General features: G+C 71.8%; 1 protein-coding gene across 2 annotated transcripts in view; it reads left to right on the forward strand.

Moving 5' to 3' along the window:
- Positions 1-19,785, forward strand: part of RXRA (retinoid X receptor alpha) — a 76,992-nt gene extending 57,207 nt beyond the window's left edge. Inside the window, exons 5-11 of one of the 2 annotated variants that reach the window (XM_045573836.1) lie at positions 2,681-2,850; positions 4,135-4,264; positions 5,327-5,459; positions 6,686-6,777; positions 7,182-7,287; positions 8,943-9,127; positions 9,173-9,327. In XM_045573836.1, coding sequence (XP_045429792.1) covers positions 2,681-2,850; positions 4,135-4,264; positions 5,327-5,459; positions 6,686-6,777; positions 7,182-7,287; positions 8,943-9,090 — 779 coding nt within the window. In that variant the 3' untranslated portion in view covers positions 9,091-9,127; positions 9,173-9,327. Of the gene's footprint in view, positions 1-2,680; positions 2,851-4,134; positions 4,265-5,326; positions 5,460-6,685; positions 6,778-7,181; positions 7,288-8,942; positions 9,128-9,172; positions 9,328-19,769 lie in introns of those variants that run through there. The other variant, XM_036416897.1, reaches the window with a different exon arrangement.
- The last annotated feature ends 2,968 nt before the right edge of the window (positions 19,786-22,753 follow it).

The following is a 22,753-nucleotide window of genomic DNA, read 5'->3' on the forward strand; positions in this document are numbered from 1 at the left end:
CGCTGTGGGCAGCGTGTCCGGGGCCGACCCCTCCCGCGCGCCAGCAGAGGGCGGCCTCGGCCCCGCACCCGGGTGGCGCCCAGCGCCTGGGGCAGCCCCTGCTCAGACCCTCTCCGAGGGCGCAGTGCCCAGGGCCCAGCACGGGCTCCGGGGAGGCGGGCAGAGGCAGAGGACGGTGAGGGCCACGCTGGAGGTGGGCGGTGGGCGGGAAGGGACCCAGGCTGGCACAGGAGTGTGGGTGCCCGCAGGCTTGGCTTTGTGGGACCGTCTCATTTCGTTGGCTGGGGGCGGGGCCGGCAGGTAGCCTGGAGGGCCACGCCTCCGAAGTCACTGCAACTGTCCGCAGGTGCAGCCAGCCCTGCTCTGGGCCCTCAGGCCTGGCCGGCAGAGTGGCCTCCCCCTCGCTCCTGGCTGTCCGTGGCCTCAGTTTCCCCTTCGGGAGGTTTGATGACCCCTGCCCTCAGAGGGTGGGCCCCTGGGGGTGGGGTCTCGCTGCCTGTTCCCTTCTTCACGGCGGCTGTTCCGTGGCCCAGGCGTGGCCCGCCTGCGCCCAGCTCCTTCCTGCCGCTGCTGACTGCCCTCTGGTGGCGGCTGCAGTTTTTGTTTCTGCTCCTCCTCAGCCTCAGTGTTCTCGTGAGAAATCGCAGCCTCAGCGGGCAGTGGTGTCCTGCAGGACCCTCCCCGAGGCTCCGGCGGGGGGCACGGTGATGTGGGCGGGGCTTTGGTGACCGGCTCGTGTGGCCAAGGCAGGGGAGCTCAGGGCTCCGGGGCTGCGCTGGGGGCCGGCCGGGGCCGTGCCTGTGGGGAACGGAGGCCCAGGAGGCCAGGGCTGGCCCGAGCGCGTGCGGCTGTGTCGGCTCCGGCTCCCTCGGTTCTGATCCCTTCAGGCCCCTGGGGAGGCGTGTGCCCCCGATGGCCCTGGGCGCCCGGTGCCGTCAGGGAGGGCTTGCTGGAGGTGGGGGGACCCGGCCCGGTTGAGGGTGAGGTGGGCAGTGGGTTGGGTTGGAGCCCGGCCAGAGTGCTGGGCTCCAGTGCGCCAGGGCGAGGTGGGCACCCTGGCCTGAGCCCGAGGCCGCGGCACAGAGCAGGCTGGGAGCCCACCACGCCCGGCGCCGGGCACCACGATGGCGCCGGGCACACAGTGCGCTGGGGGTGTCCTCCGTGGGAGGTGGCCAGGCCACTGCCTGAAGAAGGGGGTCAGGCAGGCCGCGCGCCCGCCCGCCCGAGGGGCCGGAGTGTCCGAGGCCGGGGTGTCGGGAGGTGTGGCACAGCGCAGGGCAGGGCGCCGTCCTGCGCCCCAGAGGGTGCCCTCCACAGCTCAGGCTGGTCCCCGGGCTCCGTGCTCCGGCTGAGCTCCGGGCATGTCGGGAGGCGGGTGGGCCCTGGGAGCCTGACCCCCGGCCGGCGCTCCCGGCTCCCTCCCGTGTCTCACATCCACGGCCCTCCTCGGAGAGTGACTCGTGGCCCCGTGGCCTCAGGGCCGCCCTGCAGGCTGCTCCCGGGTCTCCCAGACGAGGGGCCCAGAGGGGCCAGGAGGCACGCCCCCATCTGTCCTGCACCCCGAGCTGGACGGGACGGCCCAGCCCCTGGAAATGTCCTGACACAGCTCTCTCCTCTGCGGGCCGGGGGCTCCGGGCTGAGGGGGAGGCGGGCCTCTGCTGCTTCCTTCCTCCCGACCTCACTTCCTGTACCCCATCTCCGGACTCTGAGGGACCGGGGTGCGGAGGGAGCAGTGTCTGGTGTGTGTGTGCGCACATACACATGCACACGTATGTACGTGTGTGTGCACGCACAGGCATACGTGGCCCCACATTTCTCCTGAGGAGGAAGAGCCGGCTGGGTCAGGTGCCTGTCGCCTTCGGGCAGGTGACTGCTCCTCTGGCCTCAGGGTGCCTGCGGGCAGCGAGGGCATAGGCAGGTGGCAGCACGGTGCCTGGTGGGGCTGTGTGTGTGTGTGGTGCGCATGTGTGTGCCCTGTGTATGCACATGTCACGTGTGTGCCCTCTGTGTGCACATGTTTGTGCCATGAGTGTGTCCTGTGTGTGCACATGGTGACTGACTCAGGGGCAGACTGTGTTCTGGGTCGCGTTCCTTAACGGAGGACGGCCAGGCCCCGGGCTCAGGACCCGAATTCGCTGTGCGCCTCCGTCAGCGCCCCCAGGGTCCAGGGCCGCCCGCAGGAGGGGGTGGGCAGCGCCTTTGGCGATCCAGTCCTGCTTCCCGGGGTCACATAAGGTCAGGACGGTGCCCGCTGGCAGTGCCCACAGCAGAGGAGGCAGCAGGGCCAGTGCCCGCCAGCCCGGACGCCCCTTCCCACATGCTCGCCCTCCCGTCAGCGGGTCTCTGATGTTGGGGACCCTGGTGTGTTGGGGTGAGTGCCCCCAACTGTGTTGGCTGCTGGGGAGGGTCTTCCCGGGGGCCTCAGCCTCCTCCGCCTGCTGTGCTCAGCCCCGAAGCTCCTGGCGCCGGCGGGAGCCCGTCAGCGGGACCCCCCGGGGGACCGCCCGGGGCCGCCTGGCAGGGCCCGGCTGGCAGCCCTCCTGCCTCTGCGTCTCGGCCCCTCTCCCGGGAGCCCCGCTCTCCCTCTCCGGCTGGGGTGGCTGCTCCTGGGCCGGGCGGGCGGGGCGCGTGGGGACCCCGGGGGGCCCCGGGGAGCCGGTGCGAGGGCTCTCCGTCTCAGCCGTGCAGGAGGAGCGGCAGCGGGGCAAGGACCGCAGCGAGAGCGAGGTGGAGTCCACCAGCAGCGCCAACGAGGACATGCCGGTGGAGAAGATCCTGGAGGCCGAGCTGGCCGTGGAGCCCAAGACGGAGACGTACGTGGAGGCCACGATGGGGCTGAACCCCAGCTCGGTGAGTGCCGCCGCCGCCTCCCCAGGGACTGCGGGCCAGCCAGCGCCCCGGGCCGGCCTTTCCGATTCCTGCAATCAGAGCCGGACTCTGCCCTTACCCTTCATGCTTCCTGTGGTCCCCGGCCCATGGTCCAGCGGGTGGTGGGGCCCCACATCGGGCCCAGGCCCCGGGCAGCGTTACGTGCAGATTTCACCCGTGTCCCCGTGGGCGCCCAGCCCACCCTGACCATTCTCCCCCGGCTCCGTGGCCAGACACGTCTGCTGGGCCGCCCACCTGCCCCAGGGCCTTTGCACATGCTGCCCAGCTGACTCCTCAGGCTCCCGTCTCAGCTTCGGGGCCGCTTTCTCAGGGAGGCCTGCTCCTCCGGGCGGCCCGGCCCCGTTAGGTGGGCTGGGCCTCAGTCTCTCCACATACCCCCAGCGCTGGTGACTGCGGGGCGTGCGTGTGTGTGTGTGTGTGTGTGTGTGAATCCCCCCTTGTCGCCACGAGGCTGGGGCGCACTGAGCCGCTCCTCACTGCCCACCTTCAGTCAGACACAGGACACCTCTGTGTGGCAGGTGCGCACCCGTGACCCTCTGCCCCAGTCAGAGTGTGGGGGTCCCCTCTTCTCTGCTCAGGAGGCTCCGGCAGGCTGCGGCCCCCAGCTCCCTGCACTCCGTGACCCCACGACCCCAGACAGCGTGGCCTGGCGTGTGGCCGGCCTGTCCCGGCCCTTCTCTCCCGTCCAGAGAGGGGGAGGCAGCGGGGAGGCTTCACGGTGGAGCAGAAGCTCCACAAGCAACCAGAGTCCCGGGCGGGCGGGCGGCAGAGTTAGTTCTGCCTAGTGAGGGCGCTGTTCGGAGAGAAGGAGCTGGCGCCTGGTCTCCCCAGCTTTGGAGGAAGGGCCGAGGCGCAGGTCAGGTGGGCAGCCGGCGGAGCGCAGGGCGGCCGGCAGGGGGCGCCGGCGTTCTGTGGCCTCTGCGAGGTCCACGCCTCCCAGGACCGGAAGGCCACCCCTGGGTGCAGGGAGCTTGTGGAGCTGGGGCCGTTGAGGTGGTTCCGTGGGAACCGGGGCTCAGAGACGATGGGGGTTCGCTGGAGGCCACACAGCCGCATGGAGCTGGGCCCCCGCAGCCCCGCCCAGAGGGAGCCCCTGCAGGGCCCCCACCTCAGAACCCTGCCCTCGGCCACGTCGGGCTGGGGCCTCGGCGTGGTGTCCGCGGGGGCGTCCGCGCTGCACCGGCCGGGGGCCTGGGCTGGCCGAGGCCGCTGCCCGCCTCTCACTGCGGTGCCCTCCCCGCCCAGCCCAACGACCCCGTCACCAACATCTGCCAGGCGGCCGACAAGCAGCTCTTCACGCTGGTGGAGTGGGCCAAGCGGATCCCGCACTTCTCCGAGCTGCCGCTGGACGACCAGGTCATCCTGCTGCGGGCCGGTGAGTGCGCTGGCCGGACGAGCCGTCCGCTCCGCCTCGGCTCCCGCCTGGGAAATGGCCACATGGGGTCCTCCTGAGATGTCAGCCGGAGCCAGGCGTGCGGCTGACCTGTCACCGCTCTGAGCGGCTGATGTCCCCTGGCGGGAGGCCGGAGACACCGAGCACAGAAAGGTTTTAGTTTTCTTCCCGTGCCGGCCCCCCGGACCTCGCCTCCCCCCGCTCCCGCCTGCGGCCAGCTCTGGTTTCCCGCCCGCATAGCGAGAGCGCCTGCTTCAGGTCCATGGTTTGCTGTGGGGTCCACGTAGCACAAGGTGACCCCTGAGAGCGGCTGTTGGACCAGGCTGGCAGCTGCTGTCCCGTGGCAATTCTGTGGCCGCCCCAGAGAGGATTGTGGGAGCGCTCCCAGGTGGTTCGTGGCCGCCCCAGAGAGGATTGTGGGAGCGCTCCCAGGTGGTTCGTGGCCGCCCCAGAGAGGATTGTGGGAGCGCTCCCAGGTGCGCTGTGGCAGAGCATCCTGCATTTGCAGAGACCTCCCTGGCACACGGTTTGAGTGCCACAGGAGATGCTGTGCAGGACTTGCCAGGGCCTTTCCTGCACCCACGTGCACCGGGGAAGAAAGCCATTCCCAAACGCAGGTGCTTGGGAACCTCTTTCCAGGAGAACGTTCCTGGGGTTAGGGTTCCACGTAGCCCACTCTGGGAACCCCAGCCTGGTCCGGGGGTCTGGGACGGGGGCGCGCCGTTCTGGGGGGCGGGGGGATTCTGGGACGGGGGCGCGCCGTTCTGGGGGGCGGGGGGGGGTCTGGGACGGGGGCGTGCGGTTCCGGGGGGCGGGGGGGGGTCTGGGACGGGGGCGCGCGGTTCTGGGGGTGGGGGTGGGGGTCTGGGACGGGGGCACGCGGTTCTGGGGGGCGGGGGGGGGTCTGGGACGGGGGCACGCGGTTCTGGGGGCGGGGGGGGGTCTGGGACGGGGCGCGCTGCCTCTGGGAAGGGGGGCGGGGCTCCGGGAAGGGCTGGCTTGGCCCGGAGACCGGCCGGAGCCGTGACAGGTCGCCCCCCGCAGGCTGGAACGAGCTGCTCATCGCCTCCTTCTCGCACCGCTCCATCGCCGTCAAGGACGGGATCCTGCTGGCCACCGGGCTGCACGTGCACCGGAACAGCGCCCACAGCGCCGGCGTGGGCGCCATCTTCGACAGGTGGGCGGCGGCCGCGGCACGCGCGTGGCACTGCGTGGCACTCCTCTGTCCACGAGGCTGGGAGGGGGAGGGGGTGCGAGACGAAGGCTAGATCCCTCAGGACCGGCCTGGGGTCCTCCCGCTCTGACCGTGTGGGGAGGAAGCTGCTCTTCAGAAATACGCCTTCCCGTTGGCTCCGGAGCAAGCGGAGCCGGGAGCGAGAAACCTCAGGGCCTCCTGCACGCCCCACGCTGGGCGTGGAGCCCGCAACCCGGGCCTGAGCCCTGACCGGGAACCGTACCCTGACCTCCTGGGTCCTGGGTTGACACTCAGCCCCTGAGCCACGCGGGCCGGGCCACAGCTGTGCTTTGTAATGAGTAGAAGTGGTCACTCCGTGTCCCTGTGCCCGAGTGCAGCACAGCCACGTGGGCCCTGAGAAGCCCCCTGACCAGCCGGCTGACAGGCTCCTGTCCCCCGGTGGAGCCTGGCCTGCCCCGTCCACCCGGCCCCCCTCTCTGCAGCCACCCCTGCCCACGGGCGTCGGGCCAGAGGCCACATGATGCCAGGACACGTTCTCCCCCGCAGGGAAAGGCCTGGCTCCTTGGCTGTCCAGGCCCCACCTGGGCCACCTGCCTCCGCACGCGCCCCCCCTCCCCCCCACTTCCTGGCTCCAGCGGCCAGGCTGGGCTGATGGGCGGGGAGCCAGGCCGTGTGGGCGGCGTAGCTCGTCTGGGGCTCAGGACACGCCCTTGCAGGGCCCGGACCCGGGGCTGCCAGTTCTGCCCCGAGGGTCCAGCAGGCTCTGTCCCTGAGGCTGCTGGTGGCTCTGCCTGGAAGGAAGTGTCTGGTGAGGAGGGGACAGGCCCCGGAGAGGCAGGTCCGCGGACGGCCGTGCTTCCTGGCCTGTGGGTGTGGGTTGGGCCAGCACCCCAGCGCATGCCTCAGGCTGCCCCGCCCGCCTCCGCAGCTCGGTCCGGTGGCCGTGGCCAGGTCCCGGCTCATCGTGGCTCGGCCCCACGGGGTCCTCAGTCTCCAGGTCCCAGAGTAAAGCCCTGTGAGACCCTCTCCGGGCAGAGCGGAGAGCCCGCGGGGGGAGGGCCGGGCTGGTGTGGCGGACGCTGGGCCAGGCGTGGCAGCTACAGGGTTGGCCTCGACCTTCTCGGCTGTCCTGTGGTCTGCGTGGGCGTTTCTGGGGGCAGCGTGGGCACGGTCTGACGTGGCCTTGGCGTTCGCCTGCCTCCTCGCAGGGTCCTGACGGAGCTGGTGTCCAAGATGCGGGACATGCACATGGACAAGACGGAGCTGGGCTGCCTGCGCGCCATTGTGCTCTTCAACCCGGGTACGCCGTGCGGACTGCCCGGCCACGGCACCCACGGCCACGGGTGCCCACGCCCACTGCGCCCACGCCCACGGCGCCCACGGCGCCCACGGCCATGGCACTCACAGCCACAACACCCCCTATTCTGCCACCCCCCAGCCATGGCACACCCAACCACAGCACCCACCACCCTGCTGCTCCCCACCCCAGTGCCTCTGGTTACCATGGGGCTGGCCCGTGTGAGGGCCCCAAGAGGTGGTGTCCATGGCTTCGGGGCTGAGGGCGGGAGCCAGCCAGCCAGGAGGTGTCCCTGGTGGCAGGCCTGTCCCGGGTCCCCTGCACCAGCCGCCCGCCTTCGGTGCTGCCGAGCGCACGGTCCCAGCAGCTTCGGGAGGGCTCTGACCTGCGGCCCTTCTTCCTCGCAGACTCCAAGGGGCTCTCGAACCCGGCTGAGGTGGAGGCGCTGCGGGAGAAGGTGTACGCGTCCCTGGAGGCGTACTGCAAGCACAAGTACCCGGAGCAGCCGGGGAGGTGAGCCGCCCGCCCTGCCTGCATGGGCCTCGTGGCCTCCCGTCCACCCCCGGGCCCGGGCAGGGCACCACCGGGCACTGCCGTGTGACGAGAAGGCGGCCCTCCTGGGCCGAGGGCAGCCCGGGAGCACAGCACAGGGCAAACACGCTCACACACCCAAAACGGTGGCCCACAGACGCCGCACACAGTGGGTGCTGCCTCTGAGGGGAGCGTACAGGAGGCCGGGCTCCCCCCCTGAGGGGACCACCAGAGGCAGGCGTGGCCTCACCCTGGCGGGGACGGACTCCAGCGCACAGCGGGTGCTTTGTAAACGCAGGCAGGGCAGGCAGATGGGCTGGCCTTGGGTCGGCTCACGGCTGGGTCCAGGGTGCGGGCACGGTGGCTGTCTGTCAGGAGGAGGCGGGCTCACTGTCCGGTCATACCCCGCCTTCCGAAGGCCACTCCGGGCACAGGCCCGCCCCGCCCGCCGGCGCGCACACGGTTAACGCGGCCGGCCGGGCCATCTGGTTTGGTTTAGAGGAGCTTCTCGGCAGCCCGCTTTCCTGGCGCCGCCGCCGCCAGCTCAGCACAGCGCCCTGGCCCCGCTCCAGCCTCGGCCGTTCGGCCGGGAAAGGCGGGCGCGGGGCGGGGGGCCCGGCGGGCCGCACACGGAGGGCCTGCGCCTGGGCGCCCTGCAGGGACGCTGGGCCCGTTGTCTGCGCCTGATGTTCCTCCTCCAAGTCCCCCGCCCCTGGGACACAGGAGCTCCGGGCCGAGGGCCACTCCAGCAAAGCTGCTTCTGGGGGGTGGGCCTGGGGGCACCGGCCGGCCTTCCCAGCCCAGGACCAGCTCCTCCCCTCAGCCCCCCGCACCCAGCGGCCTTGCTGTCCTCACTCTCCAGCTGCACACCCTCCCTGTGGGCGCCCCCCGCCTTCGGAGGCAGCCCGCGTGGTTTGAATTCCCGCAGCCATAGCTGGCCGCCCCGGCCCGGCCACTGGCCCTTCCCTCCCGGGCTCCTGGCTCCGCGCCCTGCGGCTCTGTTTCCTGCCGAGGGCCCCTGTCCCCCCAGAGCTCAGTGCAGGCGGCCTCCTGCGGGTTTGGGGATCCGCCCAGGGGGTCAGTCCTGTCCTGGAGGCAGCCAGGAGGGCGCAGGGGCGGGGGGCCGGGGGCGGAGGGCGGAGGGCGGGGGGCGGGGGTCCGAGGGCGGGGGGCCGGGGGCGGGGGGCGGGGGGCTGAGGGCGGAGATTGGGGGCGGAGGGCAGGGGGCGGAGGGTGGGGGGCGGAGGCTGGGGGGCGGAGGGCGGAGGGTGGGGGGCGGGGGTCCGAGGGCGGAGGGCGGAGATTGGGGGCGGAGGGCGGAGGGCAGGGGGCGGAGGGTGGGGGGCGGAGAGTGGGGGGCGGAGGGCGGAGGGCGGAGGGCGGGGGGCGGAGGGCGGAGGGCGGGGGGCGGAGGGTGGGGGGCGGAGGGCGGCGGGCAGGGGGCGGAGGGCGGAGGGCAGGGGGCGGAGGGTGGGGGCCCGGGGGCGGACGGAGGGCGGAGAGAGGGGGGCGGAGGGCGGAGGGCGGAGGGCAGGGGGCGGAGGGCGGAGGGCAGGGGGCGGAGGGTGGGGGGCGGAGAGTGGGGGGCGGAGGGCGGAGGGCAGTAACCCGGAGGCACTCATGCCCGCCGCCCGCAGGTTTGCCAAGCTGCTGCTGCGCCTGCCCGCCCTGCGGTCCATCGGCCTCAAGTGCCTGGAGCACCTGTTCTTCTTCAAGCTCATCGGCGACACGCCCATCGACACCTTCCTCATGGAGATGCTGGAGGCCCCGCACCAAATGACTTAGCCGGCGCCGCCAGCCGCCCGGCCGCGCCCCCCTGTGCTGGAGGCCCCGCACCAATGACTCAGCCGGGCCAGTGCTCCGGCCGCGCCCGCCCCCGCCCGGCGTGGACTGCGGGCGGCTGTCACTGCTAAGCCTAAGAGATGTGTTGCCACCCCACCCCATGCTGCTTGTCTTTGGACCCGGCAGGGCACTGCTTTCCCAGCGGCCAGACGGCCGGACGCACGGCCCCGCGGCCACCGGCTCCCGGAGGCCGGGCGTCCCCCAGGGCCCGCCCCCAGCGGGCGGGCGGGAGGGTGGCGTTCTGAGTTTGGGTGCAGCCCCGCCCTCGATGGGGGGGCCGCAGGTGGGTGGGGGTTTCCTGCAGAGGAAGACGGGGGCCCTGGGCCGGCACCTCCGTCCGTGAAGGGGGAGCCCCCTTTTCCAAAGATGACTTGGGGTTGCCCCAGCGCCACGCCAGGAGCTGCCCTCCGCCGGGTTTGGGGTCCCCGCGAGGCTGCAGGGACGAGGGTCGCTGCCCACCTGTCTGCTCTGCATCGTCTCTGCTCCGCCCTGCCCCCCCGGGGTCCCGCCTGCCCCGGCGAACAGACCGGCCCGTCTCTGCTCCATCCCAGGCGTCTCGCAGGCTCGCCGTCTCGCAGTCTCGCAGTGCACACGCTGCTGTCCGCCCTCTCCCGGGCAGTTTGCCCCCAGGAGGCCCGCGGGATGTGGGGGAGGAGGCTGCCCCCAGAGGGTCTCCATCCTTTGTGGGCTCAGGAGCCGCAGGAGGGACAGGTGGCGCCTGTTCGACTGCAAAGCTCAGCCAGGAGCCCGTGGGCACAGACCTCTGCACAGCTCGGCTCGACGCCCCTGGGAGCAGCCGGGCTGGTCTGGGGGCAGAGTCTGTGTGGGGCCAGCACCCCGTCAGCCCAGCACCCCTGCAGCGTTCCGACCAGCCCAGTGGATGGCGCTCGGGCCTGCGGGTGGGGCTTGTGGGTTGAACTGGCCTCAGGCACAGTCACCCCCCTCCGGTCTGTGCTTCCCATCCTCACGCCACACCCCACGGCCCAGCGCCGAGCAGAGGGGCTGAGGGGGTGCGGGGGACCTGCCTGCTCAGCCAGGGGTGTCTGATGGCAGCGTCCCTCCCCCCAGCCTCCCTCGGACACTGCCCACCCAACCCGTCCAGGGTTGCCTTCCCCAAGGTCACCAGAGGGGGCAGGGTGCCGGGCAGGGGCCCGGCGGGAAGAGGCGGTCCTCGGGAACAGTTCATTCTCTGCCTCCTGGAGCCCCTCCCCGGCTGAGCTGGGGCCCCGGCCAGAGGCCGCCTGCTGGGCACTGCCTTGTCCACTGTGAGGTGTGCCAGGCCCGGTGCCCTCTGCAGCCGGACGCACCCCATCGCTCCCTCCTGCTCCCCTGGCCTCTTGGGGACCTGGGCGCTCGGGTGGGGCGTCGGCTTCTTGGGGACAGCACGGTTACTGGCTGACACCCCACAGGGCCCTGGGGGCCAGGCCACCACCTCCCCTGGGCAGAAGCCCCCTGGCCCCGGCCGCTGGGCCCCCAGCCCCGCCCGCACCAGCGCCCCTGCGGCCGTGCTCCTGCCTCCCCGCGGGCAGATCCTGTGAGTGCCTGCAGGTGCAGCCGCCCGCGGTTAGGGTTACCCGGCCTCCAGCCGTCACCGGCCTGGCTCAGTGCGGTTATGCTTGGTGATCGCCGTCCTGATGGGACAATCTTTAATTTTCTAAAGATGGTGAGACATCAGGGCCTTCGCCGCCCGCCACCCCCACGCCACCGATGCCTCCCGAGGCCCGGCACGCCATGTCCTGTGCGCGGAAGGTGTTGGCAGGGCCGGCCCGCCCCAGCCGCTGGGGAGCGGCCTGCGGGACCCCTATTCACCCAGGTCGCCCCCGGGAGTCCCCCCAGGATGTGCGGGGAGCAGGCCGGGCCCCCTGCAGGGCCTGGCGGCCTGGCTGGCTGAGCAGAGACAGGTGACCGGCTGGTGGCGTCCCCATCACGGAACTGGGTGCGTGGCCTGTGCTGCCCGCTGGGACGGTGGCGGTGCCGTGTGTGCCCGAGAGCCGCCCGGAGTGGACGCCGGACACGGACATGGACACGCGTGGTGCCCGCGTTCCCGAAGATGCCCGGTCCGTTGGCTTCGCGTGAGCACGTCCGCCGGGACCCGCGGTGACGCCGTGAGCGGCTCCGGCCGGGACCGCATCTATTTTAAGATGCTTCGGCGCCGACTGCGGCCGCCGTCCCTCGGCCAGGCCTTCGGGGCTGCAGCAGCCGCTTCGGGTGAAGCTGGAGGAAGCGAAGACGAGTGTCTGAGCAGCGGAAAGGAGAAGAAATCTATTTTTGTACAAATGTAATTTTATCCGTCATGTACGCGTGCGGAGGCGGGAGGGCTCGCTGTGTCTGCCGGGTCGCGAGGTGGCCGTCCGGAGGCGCCCGGGGAGCGCGGAGGCGGGCCCGGTGGGCTGGTGGCACCCCTGCCCGGCCGCCCTGCCCCGGGGCTGTCCCCGCCGCTGCCGCCCGCGGCGCTGCCTGACGCCCTTCCGCCGGCCGCAGCGCGAATCGGGAAGGAAAGGACGGACGCGGAGGAGAAACACGATGCGAGCGTTTAAAATACCACGTCCTCCAGCCTCGTTTGTTCCGCCGGTTCCCGTTCGGGTCCGGGCGTCGGAGCGCCAGGGGGCTCGGCCTTTCTGCCCCCGGGGGGTGGGCGGGCGGCCGTCCTCAGCCTGACCCTGGGGGCGGGGGGCCGGCGAGGCCTGGGCCGGCCCAGCCCTCCTGTGCTCATCCAGCAGCCCCTCTGGGGGCCCTGGGCACCCAGGCAGATGGCACTGAGGGCGAGAGCCACCCCCAGCCGAGAGGGGTGGACCTGGTAAGGGCCCTAGAGGCAGGCTCTGATGTCCCCCCCACAATGGGCTCACACGCTCACCTGTGTACACACACACACAGGCAAACTATCATCCTGTGTGCACACACACACAGGCACACACTCAACCTGTGTACACTCACAGGCACACTAATCCTGTGTGCACACACATACAGGCACACTAACATCCTGTGTGCACACACACACACACACAGGCACACTAACATCCTGTGTATATACACTCATACAGGCATACACTCAACCTGTGTACACTCACATACAGGTACACACACTCCACCTGTGTACACACTCACACATACAGGCACACTAACATCCTGTGTGCACACTCACACATAGGTACACACACACACAATCTGTGTACACACACAGGCATACTAATCCTGTGTACACACACACACACAGGCACACTAACATCCTGTGTATATACACTCATACAGGCACACACTCAACCTGTGTACACTCACACACAGGCACACTAACATCCTGTGTGCACACTCACACACTCAATCTGTGTACACACACATACAGACACACTAATCCTGTGTGCACACACACAGGCAGGGGCTGGCCTGGTCCGCAGGCAGGAAGGGCAGGCATGGCCACGGGGCGTCCTGGGGGGAGGCCTGGGCACGGGCGGAGGACACAGGTCGGAGTGGGCGCCGTGCTGGCAGCAGCCTTCAGAGGGACAGGCTGTGGGTCTCAGACCTCAGGCGGAGGGCGTGCTGAGGGCGTCAGAAGGGCCACATAGAGATCCAGTGCCCAGCCCTCTAATGCCCCAGTCCCACCCGTCTCCAAACTCGGGGGTCCGGTGGGTGAGGTCTGACCCTGACCCTGACCCTGACCCTGGCCAGGACGAGGGAAGCTGCTGCCCTAGTGCTGTGGGCCTGGCACGGAACCTGGCACGGAACCTGGGGAGTGACTCCCGTCCCCAGGGGCACCGCCGCTGTGACCTCAGTCTGAGTGGACGGCCATTCAATCTAACGTCCTCCCCCGCCCCGCTGCCCCCTTCGGCGCAGAGCCTTCTACATAGACCAGGGAGAACCCAGGGCAGGCGGGCGGGCCTAGTCCCCGGTTGCCCCCCCCCCAGCTCCCTGGGAGGAGTCCTTTTGGGGGGCAGACTCCAGCCCCCCCCCCCTTTTAAATATTGTTTTTCTTTTAAAAATATTTTTATTGATTTCAGAGAGGAAGAGAGAGGGAGAGATTGAAACACCAATGATGAGAATAACTGGTCAGCTGCCTCCTCACGCCCTCTACTGGGGATGGGGCCCGCAACCTGGGCATGTGCCCTGACCGGGAATTGAACCCTCACCTCCTGGTTCATAGGTCAATGCTCAACCACTGAATCAGGCTGGCTGGGCACCAACCTCTTGGTTTTGATGGGGCCCAGGCTGCCTCAGAGTGGGGGTAGGGGAGGAGGGCACCAGGTCGCTCAGGACAGCTCCAGGGGAGGTGGCTAGCCCGAGGCAGCACTGCCTCCTGCTGGTGACACTGGTGCTGAGCCCACCCGGACCCCGTCCTGTCCCTTCCTGTGTGCGGGGTCTGCTGTACCCCTCCTGCAGGGATCCCCACTCTGGCCCCAGGACCCTGACCCCCAGGCGTCCCCGGCCGATGCGGTCAGAGGGGGCGCGGGGATGAGAGGCTGTGGCAGGCGAGGAAGCAAGGGGAGGCGAACCGGCGAGGCTGCTCCCAGGGCTCGGGGCGGGGGCTGAGCTGCCACGTCCAGGTCCCTGGGAAGGAACGGGCTCCCGGACACAGGCACAGCCGGCCGACCGACGGATGCACGGACAGCGGCACCGGGGGCCCTAAATCAGGTCGTGTCGGACGGTAACTCCAAGGATAACTTGAACACACAGAGGACAGTGCAGGAAGGGCCAGCAGGGGGCCTCACGGAGCTGAGGAGCCAGGGCCGGGTCACCGCGCTGACCAGCCATGGTGACAGCGCGGGCGGCTGTGACGGGCGCCTCCCTCTGAGGCCTTCTGCCCCAAACCCACCCAGTCTGACTGCAAGAAACACGCCTGCACGTCCAGGTAAGGACAGCCCATGCCATGCCACACCACACCCTGAGACAGGTAGGGGGCCAGAGACACGGATGGGACTCGAAGCAGGCTGCCCCACACCCACGCGTGGCAGGTAAAACTGGGGAGGGACATCCGTGCTCCGGGCGCTGAACCCTGCCTGGGGCCGGGGTCCTGGGCTGGGATGATGGCTCAGACTTTTCATGTCTTTTCAGTTTTCTGTTTGACTGGAGCTGGGTGTGGAGGTGCCAGGGAAGAGGAGAGGGTGGTGGGACTGGGATCTGGTGCCAGGAGGGCCTGATAGGTCACCAACTCCGCCTCTGGCTCACCTCCTCTCTCCCTCCCTCTCACCACCTCCCTCCCTCCAAGGTGAGGGTCACTCCCTAGGTCCTTGTGACTATGCCCCAGCCCCAGTTTGCCCAGGAGTGAAAGCCTTTGGGGGTGGGCGTGACCCCAATCACAGACCATGGCTCAGCCTGCAGGCTCGGAGGTCAGCCACACAGGAGCAGCCTGGACCCCAAAACAGGGAAGACTGCACTCGGGGCCCAGTTGTCAGCGACTCCGTTCGCCACCAGAGGGCAGCATCGCCTCGCTGAGCGCCATCCGCCGAGGAGCTGGTGGCCTCTGCTGATTGGCTAATCCCTACCGTCTCCCTGGCAACCATCTCCACCGCCCTCTCCCCGCGCTCCGCCCGCCGCCAGGGCCCGTGTGATGCTCTGCAGCTGCTCGCGCTCAGGCCCAGGCCCCGCGGGGGCAGCAGCCAGGGGCCCATCCCAGCAGCATCTCTGATTGCTCCGTGGCCGGGGCGTCCCTGTGTCCGCTTTCCCACTCCCTGCTTGAGACTGAGCGGGGGACGGAGGGCGGCTCAGGCAGAAACCGGGGACCCGCCCGGTCCCCACAGACCCCGAGGTGGCCTTGGGGAGCCTTGACCTGAGGTCAGCGGGGGAAAGGTGTCTGTCCTAGCCCGGGCCGCAGCCTTCGTCCCAGGAGGCCCTGGGGTACCTGTCCAGACCCTCCTGCATGTTCTGGGGGGTCCCTGGGCCCTGGGCACCTCCTCCACCTGTCTACCTTCTCCGTCTGCCCACCGGGCACCCACCGGGCACCCACTGGGCACCCAGAGTCCCCAGAGACAACCAAACCAGTGCCCGTGGGGCGACATGTTGGCCGAGGGGGGGACCTGGCCAGCCCACCTGCCGCTCAGGGTGCTGAACTTCAGGGCATGGGAGGCCGGGAGGGGCGTGGCCTGGCAGGAGGGTGCTGGGCGGGTGGGCCTCCAGAGGCCAGCGGGCTCTCTCCTCTGGGCCACGCAGCCCCTCCCTATTGCCCTCACCGAGGCTGCGGTGGCACCCTCGTGTGCCGGCCCCCGGCAGCCAGGCCGCGGCCCCCGCCTGGGAGCCCAGTCCTGCCCGGGGGAGCCTGGGCCTCCCTCAGGCCCGGACGTCCATTCTCCCATGAGCCTCTGCCTGCCCTCCGCTCAGCTGCACACCTGCCTCCAGGTAGCAGGTGGGGGTGAGGCCCTCCTGACCCCGGCCCTGGTCCGGGGCTGCTTTCGTGGGAGCTCCGCCTGGAGACGTGGCTTCCCCACGGCCACCCGGGCGGTCAGCGGGGCTGGGCTCGCCCCTGGGTCCATCCAAGCCCGGTCCGGCCTCGGTGCCCGGCGCGGTGGGCTGTGGCCTCGTGGCCGTGTCCTCGGATGTCCAGACCCGAGGGTGGGGGTGGGGGGGCGGGAGCTCGATCTGGCGGGGCCTGCGCCTCCCGGCTGCGGACGTGGCCGCCACCCCGCCCTGCCACGTCGCCTGCTCCGCTGCCGGCAGGAAGCGCAGCCTGGAGATTTTGGAAGGTTGTTGGTGCAGGAACATCTGGCCGGGGGCCAAGGAACATAACAGAGAGGGAGAGCGGGAGGGAGGAGCGGCGGGGGCGGGAGGCGGGGGACCATCTGATTTCACTTTGGAAGACAACGGCAATTAGGCCGCCGGGCCCAGTCACCGCGGATTCGAACCAGCTGTGACGTCAGGGGGAAGGAATGAGGGCTGGTTTGTGGCAGCCGCACCGCAGGCCGCTCCGCCGGGCGCACGGGGCCTGCTGGGGCCCTCGCTTCGCACTCACGGCGGCCTGGCCAGCCCGAGAAGCTGCCTCTGTCGCCGGCCGGGCCTCTGTCCTGGGGTCCCAGGCCGGGAGGGCCCCCGGGCCCGCGGGGGGCGGCTCCGTCCCAGGACTCCCCTTGCTCTGCGGCCGCCGGGGCCTGTGCAGCCTCCTTCTGCCCCAGCGCCCGGCTCCCGCGCTGTCCCTCCCGCCCCGGGCTGTTTGGTCCCTGGTCAGGCCCTGCTCCTCCCGCACCTCCTCAGCCGCTGCCCCAGAGCCAGGGCCACGGGGAGGCCGAGGCCTGTGGCTCCTGGGCGGCCCCACGGGGGGCTGTGCAGGTGGCCTCGCCTACAGCAGCTCTGAGGGGGCCTGTGACTCCGGGGGGCCTGCTGGGTTGGGGTGAGTGACAGGGTGGGGCCTGGTGGGCGTGGCGCCTGGCAGGGTGTGTATGCCTGTTGGGGGGTCAGCTTGCAGGGGGCCCCGCCGCAGGCCGGCCTGGCCCGGAACCAGCTGTGTGTCTGGAAGCAGCAGCGCCTGAGTCACGGGCTGGGGCCTCCGGGCGGGAGGGGGGAGGGGGTCTGAGGACACTTTTCCGTGGGAAGCAGCCTCTGGCTGTCTGCTCACGGGGAGCCCAGCCCCCCTCCCCCCGCCGCGGGGGCCTGGCTGCGCGGGCTGTCCTCTGGCCGGTTCCCTTCGCAGGGCTTCCTGGGGGGAGCGTCCGGTGGGGCAGCTCAGCCCTGTCTGCGGAGCCGGAGGGGTGGGGACGGGACAAAGAACGCCCAGGTCCCCGTAGAGACAAACCCCATCATCGGGGAGGTGGGGGGAGGTCGCCTGTAGGGACTGCTGGGGGGGGGCAGGCCCTGGGTGCCCCTGACCTCAGGCGCTCGGAGTCCTGGGGCTGGCCGCCGGTGGCCCCGGCCGTTCCCGCAGGGACAGGCTGTGATGGCTGGCCAGACCCTCCCGGAGCCCTGAGCCTCATGGCTCCGTGGGGCCGGCGCGGCCAGCGGGCAGGCGCCCGGGGCCTCGGGTCGTGGCTGAGGCAGGGACAGAGCTGTGGGCGAGGTCTGTGCCGTGGCCGGCGGTGCAGGCTGTGGCTGTGACGTGATGGCTGGGTGGCCTGGGGCTGTGGCTGTGGCTGTGGCTGGGCCTGTGGGCAGGCCGGCCGGAGGCAGGGAGCGGGTCTCCAGCCTGGACGTGGCCCCTGGGCCGGGTGCAGGGAGCACAGAACCACACGGCCTCAGCAGCCCGGCCCCCTCCCCCCCCCCTCCAGGAAGCCCTCCGGGGTTCGCTTCTCCTGCAGACCCTGCCGGCTCCGCACGCGGCCGGCAGTCTGACCTCCGTGTGCTCTCCCCGGGAGCCAGGGGCAGGGCGGGCCCGGCTCGGCTCCCCGAGGACCTCCAGCGGTGCCAGCTGTGCCGGCCACGTGGAGGCGGGTGGGGGCGGGCACGTGGTGGTGCCCAGGCCCGCGGCGGCGGGGGCATGGCTGCGCCTCGATGGGGGGAGCGGACGGGGCAGGGCCTGCCCTCGAGGCCGGTGCGCGGCGGGTGGGTTCCTCCCGCTTCCCGCCGCCTCGGAGCAGCCGGCCCTCCAGGGCGCCCCCGGCACTTTCCTCCGAGCAGCCGGCGGCCAGGGCGGAGGCCGGAGGGGAGGCTGGAGTGGGAGGTGGGAGCGGAGGCCGGAGCGGAGGCCAGAGAGGGAGCCTGGAGCAGGAGGCCAGAGCAGAGGCTGGGGAGGGAGGCTGGGGAGGGAGGCTAGAGCGGGAGGTGGGAACGGGGGCCGGAGGGGAGGCCGGAGTGGAGGCCGGAGTGGAGGCTGGAGGGGAGGCCGGAGCGGAGGCCGGAGGGGAGGCGGGAGCGGAGGCCAGAGGGGAGGCCGGGCGGAGGCCGCAGTGTGGGCAGCGCCGAGCTGGCGGAGAGGAAACAAGCTCAGAACAACGGGCAGGAGCCCTGGCAGCCGCGCGGCTGATGAAACGGGGAAGCTGGCGGCCGCGGCCCGGCCTCCCGGGCCATCTGGAGTCCGGCCATGGGCGTGCTCCCGGCCTGCCCCACGTTCCAGAAGGTTCCACACATCGCTCCCAAACATCGCCATAGCAACCGCCTCATGCGTGGCTACTCAGGGCTTCTTATTGAACACGAGAGAAGGGCTTTACACGGAGCCGAGACAGCCGGCTCCCAGGGAGGGCTTGGGGGTCTGCCGCTCGCTCAGCTCCCCAGGTTCTACTGGGCCCCTCCTGGCCGTCAGTCACGCTGAGGGCCGGGACGCCTGGCGGGTGGGGGGCCCCCTGGGAGCGGCTGTGTCCCGGCCGGGCCGGTCCGCACGCAGGCGATGGGGGCCCGGCGTGGGGCGGCTCTGACCCGGACGGGGGCAGGCGGGCCGGGTGCGAACAGCTAACGCCCTCGGCCTCCGTCCCGGGTCATGCCCTGCTGGTTTGGGGCTGAGCCATCCTCGGGCCCCCGTGTCCCCCTGCCTCTCCCCGGGGTGCAGGGCTCAGGCGCCACCCCGGGCTCCCCGAGACCCTCTGTGAGGCTCCGGGCCCGCCCCGGCCTGGATGGTGAGGTGTCGGGGTGCTGGCCCCGGGCAGGCTGAGCTGGGGCAGGGGGGGCTCTGGTCCTGCCGCCCTCGCTGGACGCTGCCCCTCCCGACCCGGCGCTGGGCCTGGCGGTCCCGGTGCCGGAGCCGGTGTTCGGAGCGGCTGCTTCCCGGTGAGGACGGTGAGCTGGGGAGCCCGGGGCAGCGGCCCGAGGCCCGGGCACGCTCTCGCCGCTCTGGGCCCGGCGTCTCCGTGCACCGCGAGGGTCTGCACAGCCGCCCGGGCCTCTGCCCGGCGTCCCCGGGGTTAGCACTCCAGCCCGGCCAGAGCGGGTTTGGCCCAGAGAGGAGGCGTCGGAGAGGGCGGGCTGCCCCCGCCCCCGTGCCCGCCGAGGGCTGCCCCCCCCCCGCCCTCCGTGCCCCCCGCGGGCTGCCCCCGCCCCCCGTGCCCACCGAGAGCTGCCCCCCCATGCCCCCCGCTGGCTGCCCCTGCCCCCCCGTGCCCGCGGCGGGCTGTGTCCCCTCCCCCGTCCCCCCCGCGGGCCGCCCCCCCCGTCCCCCCCGCGGGCCGCCCCCCCCCGTCCCCCCGCGGGCCGCCCCCCCCCGTCCCCCCCACGGGCTGCCCCCGCCCCCGTGCCCCGCGCAGGCTGCCCCCGCCCCCGTGCCCCCCGCAGGCTGCCCCCGCCCCCCCCGTGCCCCCCGCTGGCTGTGTAACCCCCCCGTCCCCCCCGCGGGCTGCCCCTGCCCCCGTCCCCCCCCCCCCGTGCCCGCCGCGGGCTGCCCCCCCCCGTGCCCCCGCTGGCTGCCCCCCCGTCCCCCCCGCAGGCTGCCCCCCCGTGCCCCCCGCTGGCTGCCCCTGCCCCCCGTGCCCCCCGCTGGCTGCCCCCCCCGTGCCCGCCGCGGGCATGCCGGCAGAGGAGCCTGGCTGGGCCGGGAGAGCTGAGCCGGAGTCCGGGCTGCGAGGGTGCGGGCCGGGGCAGGCGGGGCCTGTTTCTGTCGGATGGCTGGCCGCGGAGGAGCTGGGAGCTGCCAGAACAATGTTGAAAACATCTCGGAAAATGTGCGGCCACTTCTTTCCACGGGACCCGTGCCCAGTCCTCCCTCCTTGGCTGAGGCTGGGGCCTGGCACGGAGCGGGAGGGGCACCGAGACCCAGCTGGCGCATCTCTGCCCAGGCCTGGCGTGTCCCTGCCCCTCCCCCTCCTCCTTCCCCCTCCCCACCCCTCCCCTTCCCCCTCTGCCCCCCTTTTCCCACTCCCCTCTCTCCCTTCCCCCCCCCCCCCCCTCCCCTTCCCCCTCTGCCCCCCTTTTCCCACTCCCCCCTCCCCCTTCCCCCCTCCCCACCCTCCCTTTCCCCCTCTGCCTCCCTTTTCCCACTCCTCTCTCCCCCTTCCCCCCCCCCCCACCCCCCCTTCCCCCCTCTGCCTCCCTTTTCCCACTCCCCTCTCTCCCTTCCCCACTCCCCACCCCCTTCACTCTCCCCTTTTTCCACTCCCCCTTTCCCACTCCCCCTCCCCCTTTTCAACTCTCCACCCCTCCCCTTCCCCCTCTGCTCCCCTTTTCTCCACTCCCCTCCCCCTCTCTCCCTTCCCACTCCTCCCTCTCCCTCCTCTCCCTCCTCTCCCTCCTCTCCCCCCTCCCCCCTCCCCCACCCCCTGCCCCTCCCCGCTCTGTTTCCTGTGCCCCACACCGCCCTGGGCTGGGCATCACCCCCTCGCAGATGGCCGCTGGGCCCGGAGGGGCGTGGCGCTGTGACCTGCAGAGGGGCCTGAGCCCACAGCTCTGCCCTCGAACACCAGCGAGGACCTCCAGGGCGGCACTGGCTGGGCGAGGCTCTGTGGCTGGGACGCCGTGGGTCTCCCTCCGCCCCCTCCCTGGGCCGCCCAGCCCCACCTCAGCTGCGGGTCCCGGGAGCTCTCCCAGGACCAGGGCCCCGTGGACAGAGGGGGACACGGCTCCCGCAGGCCCGGGGCCACATGGATGCGGCTCCCGGGCCGCCACGCGGAGCCGCAGCCTCTCCCGGCCGTCCGGGAAGTGACCCTCTCCCTCCTCCCGGGCGGCCTCCCGGGAAGGCGGGCCGCTGCCCCGCTTGTGGGGCTGGGGCTGGGGCTGGGCTGAGCCGGCAGCCAGTCCTCAATGCCCCTGCTGCACCAGGCCCAGCTCCGGCCGCACCGTCTGCCCACCGGGGGAGCCCTGACCCCCGGGCTGTGTGGGTGTGCAGGCGCCTGTGTTCGGGAAGGCAGAGGGTCAGCTGCCTCCACCCACATCCTGAGGGCGAGCTCCCTGGGTTCCCCTGGTGACTCCCCCCGGGCCTCAATTTACCCATCTGTGGGAGCGTGCGCCCAGAGCGGCTGGGGCGGCAGGACGAGTGCAGACGAGACGTGTGGGGTCGGACACAGGCTTTGGGGGTGACAGACGGGCTCAGGGTCCCAGCGTGGCCATGTCTCAGCCCCGCCCAGAGCCTCAGTTTCCCCGCCTACGAAGCAGACCCTCAGCAACGGCTCGGTCTCCACTGGCTGCCGCTGGGCCCCGCCTGGCGTGCCGGCCGCACGGCCACCGGGAAGGAGTGGGCGCCGGGGGCCAGAGCCACTTCCCGGAGTCGGCCCGAGAGCCGGGCTGTGCTCAGCAAGTCCGGGGCCGGCTGCGGCCAGGAGGCCAGGCCCCCCCGCCCCGCAGCCCTGACTCAGCCGGGCGCCCAGAGCCCGGCCTGGGGGCCGGAGGGAGTGCCCGCTGCCCCGGGCTGCCCCGGGCAGACCGCCTGTGCCCTGCGGCCGGGATCCGAGTGCAGCGCTTTCCCGCTCTGGGAATGAGACACTTCTCACTGCCGTCCCCCCCCCCGCCCTCCGGCCTCGCTCTGCCCTTCTTCCCCGCTCCCCCCCTCCGGCCCCCCCACGTGGCCCCTGTGGTGGCCTGAGGCCGCTGGGAGGGCGTGGGGCGTGGACGGAGCTGCAGGTCACCTGGCTGCACGGCTCCCGCAGCTCCTGGGGTCCCCTCAGGGGGCTCTGCCTCTGCCCCGCGCTGGGGGGTCCCCCAGCCCCCGCCCAACAGGCCAGTAAGCGGGCTGCCCGGGGAAGCTGGGGGGCAGGCGCTGGGTCCGCCAGCCAGGCCCACCGAGGCCGGGGACGTGCTCTGCTCCAGCCCATGCCTCCTCCGCACCCTCCCCTCCCCCTCTCCCCCTCTCCCCCTCCTCCTCCCCCTCTCCGTCCTCCCTCCCCGTCCTCCCTCCCCTTCCCCGTCCTCCCCTGCCCCTCCCCCTCTCCCCCTCTGCCTCCCTCCTCCGCACCCTCCCCTCCCCCTCTCCCCCTCCCCCCTCCCTCCTCCCCCTCCCCGTCCTCCCTCCCCTTCCCCGTCCTCCCCCCCCCCTCCCCCTCTCCCCCTCCCCCCCCTCCTCCCCCTCCCCCTCTCCCCCTCCCCCACCCGATCATGTGCGACCGGACAGACGGTGTGGGAAGGGGCTGTGCCCGGCAGGGGTGCCAGGGGCCGGCACGCACCACAGGACTGCGAGGGCCCGCGGGGCAGCCCGCCAGGCAGGCCGGGGCCCGCGCCCGCCCCCACGCCCGCACCGCCGTGGGCCTGGGCGAGGAAGGGCCTCCGTGTGCCAGGACCTCCTGGTTCGGTCACGTCTGTGCCGGTCGGATCTTCCCCGCCGCCTGTGGCTCATGCCGCCGAGCACAGTGACTGTCCAGCTCGGTGTGACCGACCGAGGCCTCCGCAGCAGCTCTGAGGCCCGGGTTCGAGGCCAGTGGCATATTTGGGGTGATCCAGGAAGCACCGACCCGGAAGTGGGGAGACGGGGCAGGAACGGCCAGGGGGTCGAGGCAGCGTGGGCTGCGAGAGGCCGGGGTGCAGGCCCCCGGTGACGGGCTGAGCGCCTCTCCAGGGTCCCCTTCGAGGGGCGAGGGAGTGGGTATTTCCGACGTGAGCGCTGCACTTGGGTTCCTCCCACGCCGTGGGCTGGGCTTAACCCTCTGGCACGGCGGGCATTTCCTCTGACCAAGGGAGCCCAGCTGAGAGCGCCTTTGGGATGGGAGGCGTCAGCGTGTTACCTAACAGATGCACCCATTTGACAGATGAGCACACTGAGGCTCAGGGAGCCTAGGTGCATGCTCAAGGTGTAAAAGCAGGACAAGGGGAACCCCGGCTGACGGCAGGTCCTGGCGCCTGGCCC

This window comes from Pipistrellus kuhlii, unplaced genomic scaffold, assembly GCF_014108245.1.
Source record: "Pipistrellus kuhlii isolate mPipKuh1 unplaced genomic scaffold, mPipKuh1.p scaffold_m20_p_57, whole genome shotgun sequence".
NCBI lineage: Eukaryota > Metazoa > Chordata > Mammalia > Chiroptera > Vespertilionidae > Pipistrellus > Pipistrellus kuhlii.